At 41.8% G+C, this 13,860-nt stretch overlaps 1 protein-coding gene across 2 annotated transcripts in view; it reads left to right on the top strand.

Annotated features, from left to right (window-relative positions):
- Window positions 1–13,860, top strand: part of CDK14 (cyclin dependent kinase 14) — a 242,454-nt gene that overhangs the window by 72,106 nt on the left and 156,488 nt on the right. For both annotated transcript variants that reach the window (XM_056857332.1, XM_056857333.1), the window contains 2 exons: window positions 1,872–2,117; window positions 10,290–10,384. In XM_056857332.1, coding sequence (XP_056713310.1) covers window positions 1,872–2,117; window positions 10,290–10,384 — 341 coding nt within the window. The remainder of the gene's footprint in view (window positions 1–1,871; window positions 2,118–10,289; window positions 10,385–13,860) is intronic.

Here is a 13,860-nt window from a genome sequence, read left to right as displayed (position 1 = left end):
TTTTAAGCCATTTTGGGCCCAGTACTATATTTTTGTGCACAGTACAGGTGAGAACCCTGACAATGTCAAATCCCCAAACCATAGATCGAAAAAGCAGTATTTGACAGGTCTCCCCGGATGTTGGTCCCATCAAACAGCTACCTAGACTGTGCTCCTGTTTCCTAATACTGAAACGAGCAGATTTATTGCAGTATCAATTTGTGCTTGTTGTTAGCATAATTCCTGGGTTGGAACCTTCTTTGTGCAGCTTCCAGGCACAGAATTTTTCTCCCATGCAACAGTCTCTTGTACATGACTCTTTGTTTAGGTCAGCTCTCCCTTGCCCAGAGCAGTTTGCAAAGAATATGCATTAAGGTCAACAGATTTTGACCAGTGCAACAGAACAGATATATATATCTGTTCATCACTTGTGTAATATTTTCATTCAGGATTTCTAAATTGCGCTCAATTTACTTGACAGATGAAGAAGGAAGAGGGGCATTCACTTGGGATATCTTAATCTGTCTTGCTGTCACTACTCCAGATAAAGGGAGGGGGAAAGACATTCTCAAAAGCAAGTCTGTTTATCTGTAGTTGTGCTGTTGTGCTGGAAGACAGTCTTTTTAGATGGGCTAAGTGTGGTACGCAAAACAAGGACAAAACCCAACATGGTCCAGGCTTGTACATGGTGCGTATGCCTTCTTTTGCTAACATTTTTTTTAAAATGTTGAATTTATCTAAATTTGAGTTGGAAAATTTTCCAGAAATTTTTTGGATGCAGATTTTCCCAGAAAAACCACATCACTATGATACAGCATAGCAGGATTACAAGGCTGGATGCCAATACAGTGAACTAATATACTACGTACAATAAACAGTCATAAAGCTTCATAACCAAATTAAAGAATGACACAAAGATATGACGATAAGCAGGTCTGGGTTATATAGCACGTGGTGGTGATATAATTCATGAATGTTAGAAACAAAAACAAATCTGTGCATGGATATGCCTTAGTGAGCCATTGGGCATTATCTTCGGCTTCAAGGCTAGGAAATGTACCAATTTGATTTTCTGAGCGCTATATTGTAATTACATTGTGTAAGCAGTGCTTTAAAACACAGTTATGTAATGCATGCTACAATAGTGTGTCTGTAAGTGGGCATAATTTATTTAATTTGGTCTCACCTAATTTTAAATCAGTGGAAATCAATGACCAAATGGTAAGGTGGTAAGACTTTGAGGTACGGCATTGTTACGAACGCTAAGCTGCCAACTTCTATCTAAACTTCAAGTTTTGTACTTTTTATACTGTGCTTTTTTATTAGCTGCTTTTTCCTTTAAAGTAACATATATACATATTCACAAATAATGTGTGCTCCTTTGTGTGTTTCTGTAATGTTTCAAAAAAGTATGGTGCTTAAATACTTCATTTTTTTGAGTTATGGAAAACCGAGGGGTCAAACTAGATACTATTTCAGCCGACTTATCATCTTAGCATCTTGTTTGCCAATACAATGGGGAATGCAAAGTTCAGAACGCATTTACAGCAGAGTCTAGAGGAGGGTGAGATTGCGTAGCCACCTAGCTGTTTAGATGTGGCAAAGCAACGTTTTCCCACAGCTGATGTGTTCAGGTTTGAACCCTGATTGAGGTCAACTTTTTAAAAAATTAGAATGGTGGGTATTAGTAGGTAGAGGATGTGGGACAGATATGAGGGGAACAGAGAGGACCACTTTCTTCTTCCTGTTAGCTCTCTTGAAAACACTTCTTCAGTCTCTATATTGGTGGTATAATGGAAAACCAGACTAAAACCCTTGTATTATCCTGTAATGCCTATTTTTGCCCAAAGCAATTAAAAGTTACGTAATCTTTGTTTTCTTCCTCCTTTTAGATATGTGTCACAAAGATGTCTACACGGAACTGCCAAGGAATGGATTCTGTGATCAAACCCCTGGACACAATTCCAGAGGACAAAAAAGTCAGGGTTCAGAGGACACAAAGCACTTTTGATCCATTTGAGAAGCCAACTAGTCAAGTGAAAAGGGTCCATTCAGAGAACAATGCCTGCATTAACTTCAAGACTGCATCTACTGGGAAGGAATCTCCAAAAATCAGGCGGCATTCCAGCCCTAGCTCTGTAAGTCCGGACATGCCTTATTTATCTCTCAAAAATATCTCCCACCAAGTTCCAAATGGGTTGGTACTTTTTATAGCAGCGTAGCTTTATTAATAGGAATACACTGAGATGTCAAACGTTTAAAACTACTGTTATCTTTTTTCCTTAGTGAGGACTATCATGACTCAGAGTGGTTCAAATTACATCTTTTGGTAATGCATGGATTATGGCAATTACAATAGCAAAATTTTGAATGGGATTATATGAGCTACTTTGAATGCTCTCTGTATTTCTTGGTTTTTAGCATGAAAAATAAACTGTTTAAGATGGAGGAATACCTGTTTAGAGGCCCTCCCCCAAACAAATCTGATTAGTCAGGTTTTTCCCCCTTGGGATTTAATGAGGTTGGTGTCACAGTTGCAGTTTTGGGTTTGTTTTATTTATTAAAAACATTGTATAAACTCCCTTTACATCAATGACCTAAAATAAAGATTGAGTCTTCAGAGTGAAGCTCTTATAGAAGAGGAGGAAGATAATGCTGAGCCATTTTCAAAAAGGAAATGTTGTTTTAGATAATGGTTTATGAAATTATGAAACACAAAATTCTGTGTAAATATTATGTTAGTTTTTCCAGAGCGGTATGGTATCTTCAAAGAACAATCATAAATGAAAATGTCATGCTTTTTATGATAAGTGTTCTGAAAGTTGTCCCAGAGGTGATCTACCAAAATATTATTTATGAAAACCACATTTTATTTCTCATTGTTGTGTTAATCCACAGTAATGTGGCCTTTGAGAGAATACACATCATAAGAAAATGGGTAAAATACACCCTTTTAGTTGGCATAGAAAAAAATTGCAGAGACGATGCAAAAGATATTTCTTGTTAGTTGGCATGGAAATCAACTCAGAAATGATTATATCCTTTAATTAAAATGTCTGTATTGTCTGTATTAGTACATGATGAATCTAAAGGCATAATGACAAACTGTAACTTTAAGCGACTGAGCTGGGTGTGTTGTGTGTATGGGGGGGGGCTCAGGGTTGTTTGGTTTGGAATTGTGGTTTGTAAGAAAGAGCAAAGCTTTCTTTTGCGGGGACAAATATTTTTATATTTGTGAAAGTGAAGTCTGCTGTGAGGGAGAAGGAATGTGCATGCCTGAGGAATTCTCCTTGGCTCTGTGTTTGTGAAATGGCAACATGTTTGTTGCTGCATCTAAACCAGTGGTTCCCAACCTTTTTTTGACCAGGGACCACTAGGACTTTTTGTTCGGTGCAGGGACCCCAAGGTTCAAAATAAAAATTCCGAGAATTTGAAAATAAACTTTAATCATAACTGTTAATTAAACATTAAACTTAGAATCATATTTGAATATATTTTTTTTATAATAGAGAACTTTTAATTGAAAATATTAATTTATTATGGGTTTATAACTTTGTTTCATGGACCCCTGGTTTAGTTCTCGTGGACCCCTGGGGGTCCATGGACCCCTGGTTGGGAACCAGTGATCTAAACCATGTCCAAAAGTTTAATGTCCTTTCCATTCTCCCTCACATCTCCCAGTTTTTCCATTTTCTATTCCTGGCATTTCCTATTCTTTACCCTTCTATTTACTTGTCAGTTACTATTCAGGAGAATGTTAACTGCAAGTATAGGCTATCTAAGAGTGACTGTTACTACTCAAACTTCTTTAGAAATGCCTGGTTATACAAAAGTTACATTGGCTTAGTTAGGGCTTCCAAATGCCTATTGTAGGTTCTTCTGCCCCTCCCTCCATTGCTCGCTCTCGCTCTGAGTGGTGGTGGGCAAATAGAGGGGCCAGACCGTGGCACTGCATTGTCATTTCCAGCTGTGTAACTGCAGATGATGTCACTGGGTCATAGGAATCTCTAGGGTTCCCCAAAACTCTATGGTAAAATTTGGGGGAAATCCTAGAGAATCTCTCAATGCAGTGCTACCACAGAGCCAGAAAATATGTTGCAGCAGTGTGGGACGCCATTTTAATGAGTCTCCAGCCTACCATACCCAGACTCCCTGGGGTTTCCAGCTAAGGGTTAACAACCGTAGGCTTAGAGGACCTTCACATTCTCACCCAAACAGCACTTCTACCTACAAAACCATCCATTATACTATGCCCTCAAAGCATTCACCTGAAATATCACAAAATTACTGTGATATATGCAAGGGTATGCACAGATAGTCTCAAAGGAAAACAGAGGTCACCCAGTATACCTAAAGCCTTGGTTAGCCAGCTGTAAAAGAAGTAGTCTGAATGGTGCAAACAGGATAATTATTTGAGCTTTACTGTCAGATTTTCTCTTTATTACTGTGAAATTAGTTTTCTTGAAGACATACTGTTTTCAATTTTAGATTTGAAATCTCTTGTGCAGAAGAGCTTTGAGGGTGTTAAGTTGCCTTGTGGATAATATTATATTTATATACTTATCCCTCTGCACTTCAACTATCTAGTCAAGAGCTTGCATAGGACTGTGACATTCCAAATCTGTTCTGCTATATGAAAACATAATGTACATAAAAGTAATATACAAAGCATATGTAAGTGTAGTCCCATAGGTGAACTCCCCCCCCCCAAAAAAAACTTTCCTCCCGGTACTGGGGAGGAAACAAATTACTCATTCAGTGCTGAAAATGGGCTTCTCTCTGCCCCCTCCTTCCCTTCCATAGTAGCTGGACTTCAGGCTACTTCCTTGATTCACCCCCCCAAGTTGTGTTATGAGAATTGGGCAGTATGGTATATTTCTATATCTGCTTCAAAGCATTAGCTCAGATTCTGCTTTGAGTTCCGTGGGTGCAAAGGGGGGTGATTTACCTCCTATAGGATTCAGCCAAGATATTCCTGGGGATCACCTTCCCCCACCAAGAGCAGCAGAAGGGAGGAACTGGCCCAAATTGTCCCTCCTTGCTCCCAAGGAAATGCAGGCAGGATCCAAGACATTATGATCTTTCTTGCTTTGCTTGGGGACCGGAAACCCAAAGTGTTGCACATGCATTTTAGCTCCCCTTTTCTGGCAGCAGTCCCTGAAAATCAGTTGTACCCTCTTCCCCTCCCTCCCAAAGCGGCACCTCACAAGATGCAACAGGCGGCTGCCACAAAGCGCAGTTAGTATCTGGCATTTTCTTCCTCCCTGTTGTATGTGCGGGTGTTCCTGTGGGTTCTGGACAAACCTCTAACAGCTCCCCAGTGAAAGGAAATTTTGTCAGTTCCCCATTTTAAGTAGAGACCAGGAAGGAGGACCTCTTTATTTTTCCAATGGAAAAATTAGAAAATGTTGTGGAGCACTGAGAACTGCCATAACATTTGTTTTTCTTTTGAAATGGTTGACCGGCTTTTAATGTCAGACAGACTACAACATTAGATAATCCCTATGTATACTGTAGGCATACAACATCATTTAAAGAACGTGTTTGCTTAAATGTGAATAATTTTGTCAACAGTGAATATGCTACAATGTTTGATAATATCGTACATTATTACAGGGTTCAGTGTTTTCAGAGTTGGAGCATTCAACTTGATATCCAGATATCCTACTAGTACTATTGTGACTGTATGTTTCTGTCCATGTAATGTACTTTATTTTGTTTAGTGCTTCTAGTTTCAACTTTTACTTTTTGCTGTCTCACAGATGTCAAAAATTAACATACAAATACACACATAGGGCGGTGGCTTAATGGTAGAGCCTCTGCTTTGCGCCAGAAGGTCCCTGGTTCAATCCCTGGCATCTCCAGTTTTAAAGTTCGCATGGTAGGTGATATGAAAGATGTCTGCCTGAGACCCTGAAATGCTTCTGCCAGAACTGACGATGAACCAATGGCCTGATTCAGTGTAAGGCATCTTTATGTATTCATGTAGTTTAGGGTACAGCAGTTCATAGCTCTTTTACAATAATTGGAGCTATTTGCAGTTTTGCTTATAGAAAAATGAGGGATTTATATTTTTAAATCCATAAATATCCCCACAAAGCACAATTTTGTATGCTAGGGCTGCCAGCCTCCCGCTGTTACAGCTGATATCCAGGATAAAATGGCCGCTTTGGCAATTGGACTCTATGGCATTGGAGTCCCTCCCCTCTCCAAACCCCACCATCCTCAGGCTGTACCCCCAAAATCTCCAGGTATTTCCCAACCCAGAGCTGGCAACCCTATAAGTTACAGATGTTACGTTTTATGTTGTTAAAGCAGTAAAATAAGTCTAAGTCTGATAGGAAAGTAAATTTTCAGTTTTGCCCCAATTTCTTTTGTTTGTTTGGTTTGATTTCTAGCCCACCCTCAATCCCCAACCAAGGTCGGGCTCAGGGCAGGTCTCCTTCATGATATCCAAGTATCTGGAAATATTAAATCTCCACTTTTTATTATCAGTTATGCACAAAATAGTTAGCTTGATGTTGTTAAGAATGTAGGTACTTCTAAACACCAAATATGTCTTCTCTTGGTAGTAATGAATATCATCCTCATTTCATGCCATTTATTGTTTGTGTTGGTGCAAAGGAAACTTACAGCAGGCATTTATGTTACTACTGAACTTCAAAAGTCAGAACTGCCATGGTAATCCACAGCATCTGGTAGCCTGGCGTTTATGTGTTTATATTGAAATTAGAGGCAGGGATACAATGGACGGGTAATTACTTGGACTTGGGGGTAAAGGAGAGGGGGAGTTTCTGACACTGGAAGATGTGATTTTGGCTATAGGACTGATTTTAGATCCTGGACATCCAATCCTTTTATGAACTCATTTATGTTGCTATCACTTTATCCTCTGGCAGTGAATTATATGGGTTGATCTGATGTCTGTGTGCAGGAATGAGATATACCTGTGGACCAACAGATTATGATTTGGGATCCCCAGAATGATGGTCATGGAGATAAAATGGGAGAGAAGAGGTTATAAGCCACTTTGGGTTCCCTCTGGGGAAACAAACTAAATTTTGTGTCCCTTAAGCCAAATACCATTCTGACCAACAGTATGCATTACATGAAGTAATTGTGTTCTTTTGGCTTATTTCCAGTTGGATTTGAGCTTTAATTCATATACCTGTTTTTGAAAAAACAAAACTCCAGGCACTAGGGCTGGTAAAACAGACTGCAGTATGTATACCTTTCATCTTCCTAAAAAGCAAGTATTAAAAGCCAGTTCTTCAGTTTCTTCATAGCAAATTATTTATAGAGACTCATGGTTATAAATCACTGGCTCTGATTTAATGATCTTTTAACTTAGCCTGTTGTGACAGCAGATGGGGAATATGATCTGTGGCGCTTTGAAGGCAGCGCGGCTGTAACGGGCCACAAAAGCAAGGCACAAGTATTGTGATTGTTACTCTTTAAAAAAAATATTATTCAATAAAATTAACAACAGCAAAAACAAAAACAAAAAACCATATAGAGAAACATATAGCAGTCTTCATAATTTAAAATACAATATATATATATATATATATATATATATATATATATATATATATATATATATATAAACTTAAGAAAACACACCCTGAATTTCTATATTACAGCTTCACGGTTTAGTCCTCTATAAAATAGCTAGACTGTCATCGCAGAAAGTTGTCCTTTTCCACCTTTGATTATAGCGATTGTTACTCTTACTTTTTTGCTTTGTTTGTATTGCTTGATGTACACTTTCTAGGGATTGATGCTTCACTAGGAAAAGTAGATGCGTCATCCTTACCATCATTAGTATTGTCCCTATCCTCATTTTTTTCCTGCAGAAATGTTCGGAGGCTTTTGTAGCCAAACTGTTTTCAGTGTGCTTAAAGTGATGAATTATAGACACACACATGATCTTACCATTCTTTTGCCATGGTTGAAAGAAGAACAAAGGCACAGACGAAAATTGCCCAAAGTGTAAATTGTTGCCCTTCCGGTTAAAAGAGGAAAAATTGCCATTCTGGGAACTTTGAAGGTAGGGTTGCCAGGTCCCTCTTCGTCACCGGCGGGAGGTTTTTGAGGCGGAGCCTGATGAGGGTGGGGTTTGAGGAGGGGAGGGACTTCAATGCCGTAGAATCCAATTGCCAAAGTGGCCATTTTCTCCAGGTGAACTGACCTCTATCGGCTCCCGCTAATCAGTTGAAATAGCAGGAGATCTCCAGCTAGTACCTGGAGGTTGGCAACCCTATTTGAAGATCTGTTGAAGGATGGCACATGCCAGAAGAGGGAGGGACTTACCCTTATTCGTAGCTTGGTTCCTCTCTGTGACAGAGAACTAATGACTTGGAAGCTCTTCAGTCTGGAATGTTTCTTTTATCTTTTTAAAGGTTTCCACTTATATGATTTTCACCTACCCTCTTTCCTTAGCCTCTATTCCCTTTTTATTTCTTGAAGTGAAAATTGCAGAACTTTTACCACACAGTTACAAACTGCCTCTTGAGGGACCGTTTGTAACAAAAAGTTAGCAGTCTCTGACACACACACATCAGACAACAAATACAACGTCCGTTATGAGTGATGTGTGCATTTAAGTACTTTTTGTTCACCAAAAACAAGTAGAAATTGAGATCTCACCCTTTACAAAAGTCTTTCATGTACACAAGCCATTTAAATGTATAGGTACCTTCTATTTTTGGATTCTTATGTATGTAAGACAGCATAAACTATATGAAAATGTGAATCTAAGGTCAGATTCTTTTTACCCTCATCTGAGTCTTTGACTTCTGAAAACACTTGGAAGAGCTGATAACTGATACCACAATTTCTTGTATAGTTAGGCTCGTAGGCATTCTCCACTATCTCTTGCGGTGTATTGTTTTTATTTCTTGGCTGCTGCTGTTAATCTTACTGGGTGGGGAGGAATTGACCTGGCAGGGATTGAACCAGAGGAAAACCCTTTTGCTGTATTCTGTTTAAACTGTTGAAAACAGTCTGCTTAATGTAACAAGGAACATGCGGCAGGAAGGAAGCAAAGTTATAGTAATGTTATCAGTTGGCTGAAGATGAGTCATTGTAGGAGTGCTGTTCTATTGTGATAGTTGTATCAATGCATTGTTGGAATAACTGGTTCCAGGAAATTGTATATAATCACAGAAGCCATAAAGATTAGTGATTCAAGCTTTCAGGTACCTGTAGTAAGAGAGGGAGACTTAACAGTGCAATCCTGCAGTGAGATATTCCAGTCTAAATCCATTGCAGTTAGTAGGCTGAGATTGGAGAAGCTCCGTAGGATTGTACTCTTAAGTACTTTCTTTGATCAGATTTTATATGCTCAACACTGAAAGCTATGGTGATATCTCCCATGATTACTCCTGTACCCCATCTTCTGGATGTGGTGGTTGGGAGGGCAGAGAGAAATAACCTATAAACACATGCAAAGCTGCTTTCTACCAAGGCAGACCATTGGTACATCAGGTCCAGAATTGTCTTCTCTGACTGGAAGCAGTTAATTAGTGTCATGGGTAGAAAAAGATCTTTCCCAATCCTTGCTGTCTGAGATCCTTTAACGAAAGGTGTCAGGGACTGAATCTTGGTCCTTCTGTATGCAAAATGTTCTCTATCGTTAAGCTACAGTCCTTCCCATAGCATAGCAAAAATCAGATCAAAAGTCAAAATCAAATCGGTATGCATAGCAAAGCGCTATGGCAAGCACTCTGCGTGGCTTACCTCAGATTAGATTTCTTTTTTGAGGTGTCCCTGTGGGTAAGTTTAGTTTACTTCTAGCAGGTGTACTCTAAAAACGTTTTAATGCTAGGAAAGTATGTCAATGCTCAAAAACTTTACTGTGGTTTCTTTCCTTAAAGATAAGTATACTTCTTGCCAGGTTCTAGTTGCCCCGAGAATGAGTTACTGTATTTGTCAATTTGTCATACTGAATTGTGTACATATAACTGCTCTTTTAAAATCAGTGTAATTCTTGGTACAGCTTTTAAAAATTCACATCTGCACAGAAACACTGCAACAAATTTTAATTTCACTCTTCTGTCAGCTCAGCCTTTCTGATGTGTTCCTGATACGGGAATATGGTTGCAATAGGCAGTGACCATCTGGAGTGTTGAGTGATGTTTAGATGGGTATCATTAGCCATTGCCCTTGGTAAATGACAGCATCAAGCAATAAATATTTGAAGTATAATCTTATTAGCTTTGGTAATAGGATTTGGTTTTTATGGTTGGTTGAATGCGATATTCATAAGCAAATGCTGAACATTTTGCCCTTTTTGTTTTTCTACTTAGCCAACAAGTCCCAAGTTTGGAAAAGCAGACTCTTACGAAAAACTAGAAAAGCTGGGGGAAGGTTCATATGCCACGGTATATAAAGGCAAAAGCAAGTAAGTTCATATGCACAAACTTACTACTGAGTTGGGAATTGTTAGACCAGGTATTACATAAGCAGTTCTACTGATTTTTCTTTAATGGAAATAACACGGAGCATGAGTCACTGTAGATCAGAATTTTGTAGCTTAAGATAATGTTTGGTCTGAAGTCAGTCTGTTTCTGTTAAAATTCAATTACCGTATATACTCGTGTATAAGCCAAGTTTTTCAGCCCAAAAAAAGGGCTGAAAAAGCCGGCCTCGGCTTATACACGGGTCAATACGATAGAAGGGGGAAGGAGGGAGGGGGGAACTTACCACCACCGCCGCCGAGCCACCGCCATTTTCTCCCGCCGGGAGGGGTCTTGGGCAGCCTCTCTGCAGCCGCAGAGAGACTGCCATGGCCCCCCCGGCCCCCGCCGCCATTTTCCCCCGCCGGGAGGGGCCCTGGGCAGCCTTTCTGCAGTCGCAGGGAAGCTGCCCTGGCCCCCCCGGCCCCCGCCGCCATTTCCCCCCGCCAGGAGGGGCCCTGGGCAGCCTCTCTGCAGCCGCAGAGAGACTGCCCTGCCCCCCCGGCCCCCGCTGCCATTTTCCCCCACCGGGAGGGGCCCTGGGCAGCCTCTCTGCAGCCGCAGGGAAGCTGCCCTGGCCCCCCCAGGCCCCCGCCGCCATTTTCCCCCGCTGAGAGGGGCCCTGGGCAGCCTCTCTGCAGTCGCAGGAAGGCTGCCCCGGCCCCAGCCGCATTTTCCCCACCGGGAGGGGCCATGGGAGGCCCCTGCCCGTTGCGCCGCTACCGCCCACGCGCCTGGGCGCCTTCCTCCGGCCGGCAGCGGCCTGGAGGGGCCTCCTGCCGGCCCAGGAAGGACGCGCCGCCGCCGCTTCGCCGCCTCTCCAGGTAAGTAGTGGGTTCAGGAGCTTTTCCCCCTCCCCCCCTTGGATGGCACTGGGGTCGGGGTGGGTCGGGAGGGTCTGGGAGGTGGCGGGAGGGCGACCTGGGGCAGGGGCCCTGCGCTCTAAAATGGCGGCCGCCATTTTAGAGCGCAGCATTGCGGGTAAAGGAAATTTCTTATTGCCCCTCGGCTTATACGCGGGTCAATAAGAAATTCCCTTTTCTGGCCTCTAATTTGGGGGGTCGGCTTATACTCGGGTCGGCTTATACCCGAGTATATACGGTAAACTACCTTGGCTTAAATCTAAGAATTCTGTTGATTGTCTGGACTTGACATGTGTGTTCCTATACTTTATTCAGATGGTCCAACAGAAGTACACATTTCTAAATGTGAGTTTAGAACACCTAGTTTTTTCATCATGAGGTTACTTTTGGAATTATCGTATGGTAAAGCTGGATGTGTGACGAGATGCAACAGGTTAAGATGTCCAATATATAGTAGACAACATTGCCAGTACATTTTGTTTTATTGCCTGCCAAGAACATAAGATTTGGTTGGATTCAGACAGTCTGGTGCTGGGTATGTTTAGCCTGAAGAGGAGAAGACTGAGAGGGGATATGGTAACCATTGTCAAGTACTTGAAGCGCTGTCATATAGAGGATGGTGCTGTGTTGTTTTCTGTTGCCGCAGAAGGTCGGACCAGAACCAACGGGTTAAAATGAAACCAGAAGAGTTTCCATCTAGGCATTAGGAAGAATTTTCTAACAGTTAAAGCAGTTCCTTATTGGAACAGGCTTCCTTGGGAGGTGGTAAGCGCTCCTTCCCTTTTAAAGAAGAGGCTAGATAGCCATCTGTCAGCAATGCTGATTCTGTGACCTTAAGGAGATGATGAGAGGAATGGCATCTCGGTCATCTTTTGGGCATGGAGTAGGGGTCACTGGGAGTGTGTGGGGTAGTTCAGAATTTCCTGCATTGTGCAGGGGGTTGGACTAGGTCAGTGATGGTGAACCTTTTAGAGACCGAGTGCCCAAACTGCAACCCAAAACCCACTTATTTATCGCCAAGTGCCAATACGGCAATTTAACATGAATACTGAGGGTTTAGTTTAGAAAAAAACAACTCACACATTCACATATTTTGCGTTAAAAGAAAAACACAATAACAGAGCTTTCAATGATACAAACAACTTTTTATTGAAAGGTAAAAGTTTGCATTTGGCATGCATCTCTCCAGGACTCGTCCTCTGCTCAGCCACCGGACATTATTGTACATAAGTAAACAATTATACGGTGCCTGAACCTCCTCAAGAAGTGCTTGAAACTGTCAACAATTCAGAGCACGAGCCATGTTGTAATTCACCATTTTTGTGACATCTTTGAGGACATCGTCAAATTTTTTGAACAATTAATGTTATTTTTGCTGTTGTGTGCATGCTGATAATTTGTCTACCCTTGGCTCATACTTCGTAAGTTTGAGAGCAACACATGCAGCACTCAGGTCATCTGTTAGCCTGTTTCTGGTGTCAGATTTGATATAATTCAAAGCTGAAAACAGCTGCTCACAAGCATAAGATGATCCAAACAAAGTAAGGAAAGCAATCCCAAATGCTTTCATTGACTTAAAATTATTTGGCAGAGAATTCCACACTTTAAGGATTTCATTTTCAGAACTAACTGTGCTGTCCTTTGGCATCCCTTCTATCTTCTCAAGTGTTTCACGCAGGTCATAGAATTTATTTTTCCAGATAGAGCTTTCTTGAAATTCTATTAGCTCCATTTCCAGATTTTCTAAATCTAACCAGTGTAGGCAGGAAAGATCAAGTTCTTCAAATTTGGCTTTATCTGGAGAAGTAAGAAAACACAGGGTTGTCTCCATCTTAGGGAACTGTAAAAATCTGTTACTAAAATTCACCTTTGCAGCTGCTACAATGCTAGAAAATTCCTTGTAGATTTCCTGATGGTTTGTAGGATTGTCTGCAAATGTTGTAGAATTTTCTAAATGCTTTTTTAGACGGGCGGGGCCCCAGACAAACTGAAGATGGGCAGGGCCCAAACAAAGAGCTGAGCTGCCCCGCAACTCAGCTGAGAGGGGGGGCGTGGCAAGGTGCTGGGCCACAGCCTCCCGGTCCAAACTGAAGACGGGTGGGGCACCCCAACAGACAGCTGAGCTGCGGCCGCAGCTCAGCTGAGAGAGAGGGAGGGGCTTGCCCCGGGTGCAAGGAGAGGGAGGGCGCCAGCGCAGGCTTGGGGAGCATGGGCTTGGGGAGAAGGAGCACCGCCCTCAGCGCCCTCACCCGGCAACACGGCACAGCCCTAGGCAGACGCAACGGGTCCGCGCGTGCCCACAGGGCTCGGTGTGCCGGCTGCAGCACGCTTGCCATAGGTTCGCCAACACGGGACTAGGTGTTCCTGGTGGTCCCTTCCAACTCTTATGATTCTATGCTACTACACAACAGGGGGCAAACAAACAAACAGATGCTTGAATGGAATTTAATTCTAGATACAATTCCAGGCTGCATCTCCTTGAGGGTGAAGCTTGGCACAATTTGTTACCCATCTGCAAAATGATAGTGTTCCAGGAAAGGTAAATAATTAGGCTGAAC

Source organism: Euleptes europaea, chromosome 11, assembly GCF_029931775.1.
Source record: "Euleptes europaea isolate rEulEur1 chromosome 11, rEulEur1.hap1, whole genome shotgun sequence".
Classification (NCBI taxonomy): domain Eukaryota; kingdom Metazoa; phylum Chordata; class Lepidosauria; order Squamata; family Sphaerodactylidae; genus Euleptes; species Euleptes europaea.
The sequence above is the reverse complement of the archived record's forward strand: the minus strand, read 5'-3'. Positions and strand labels throughout refer to the sequence as shown.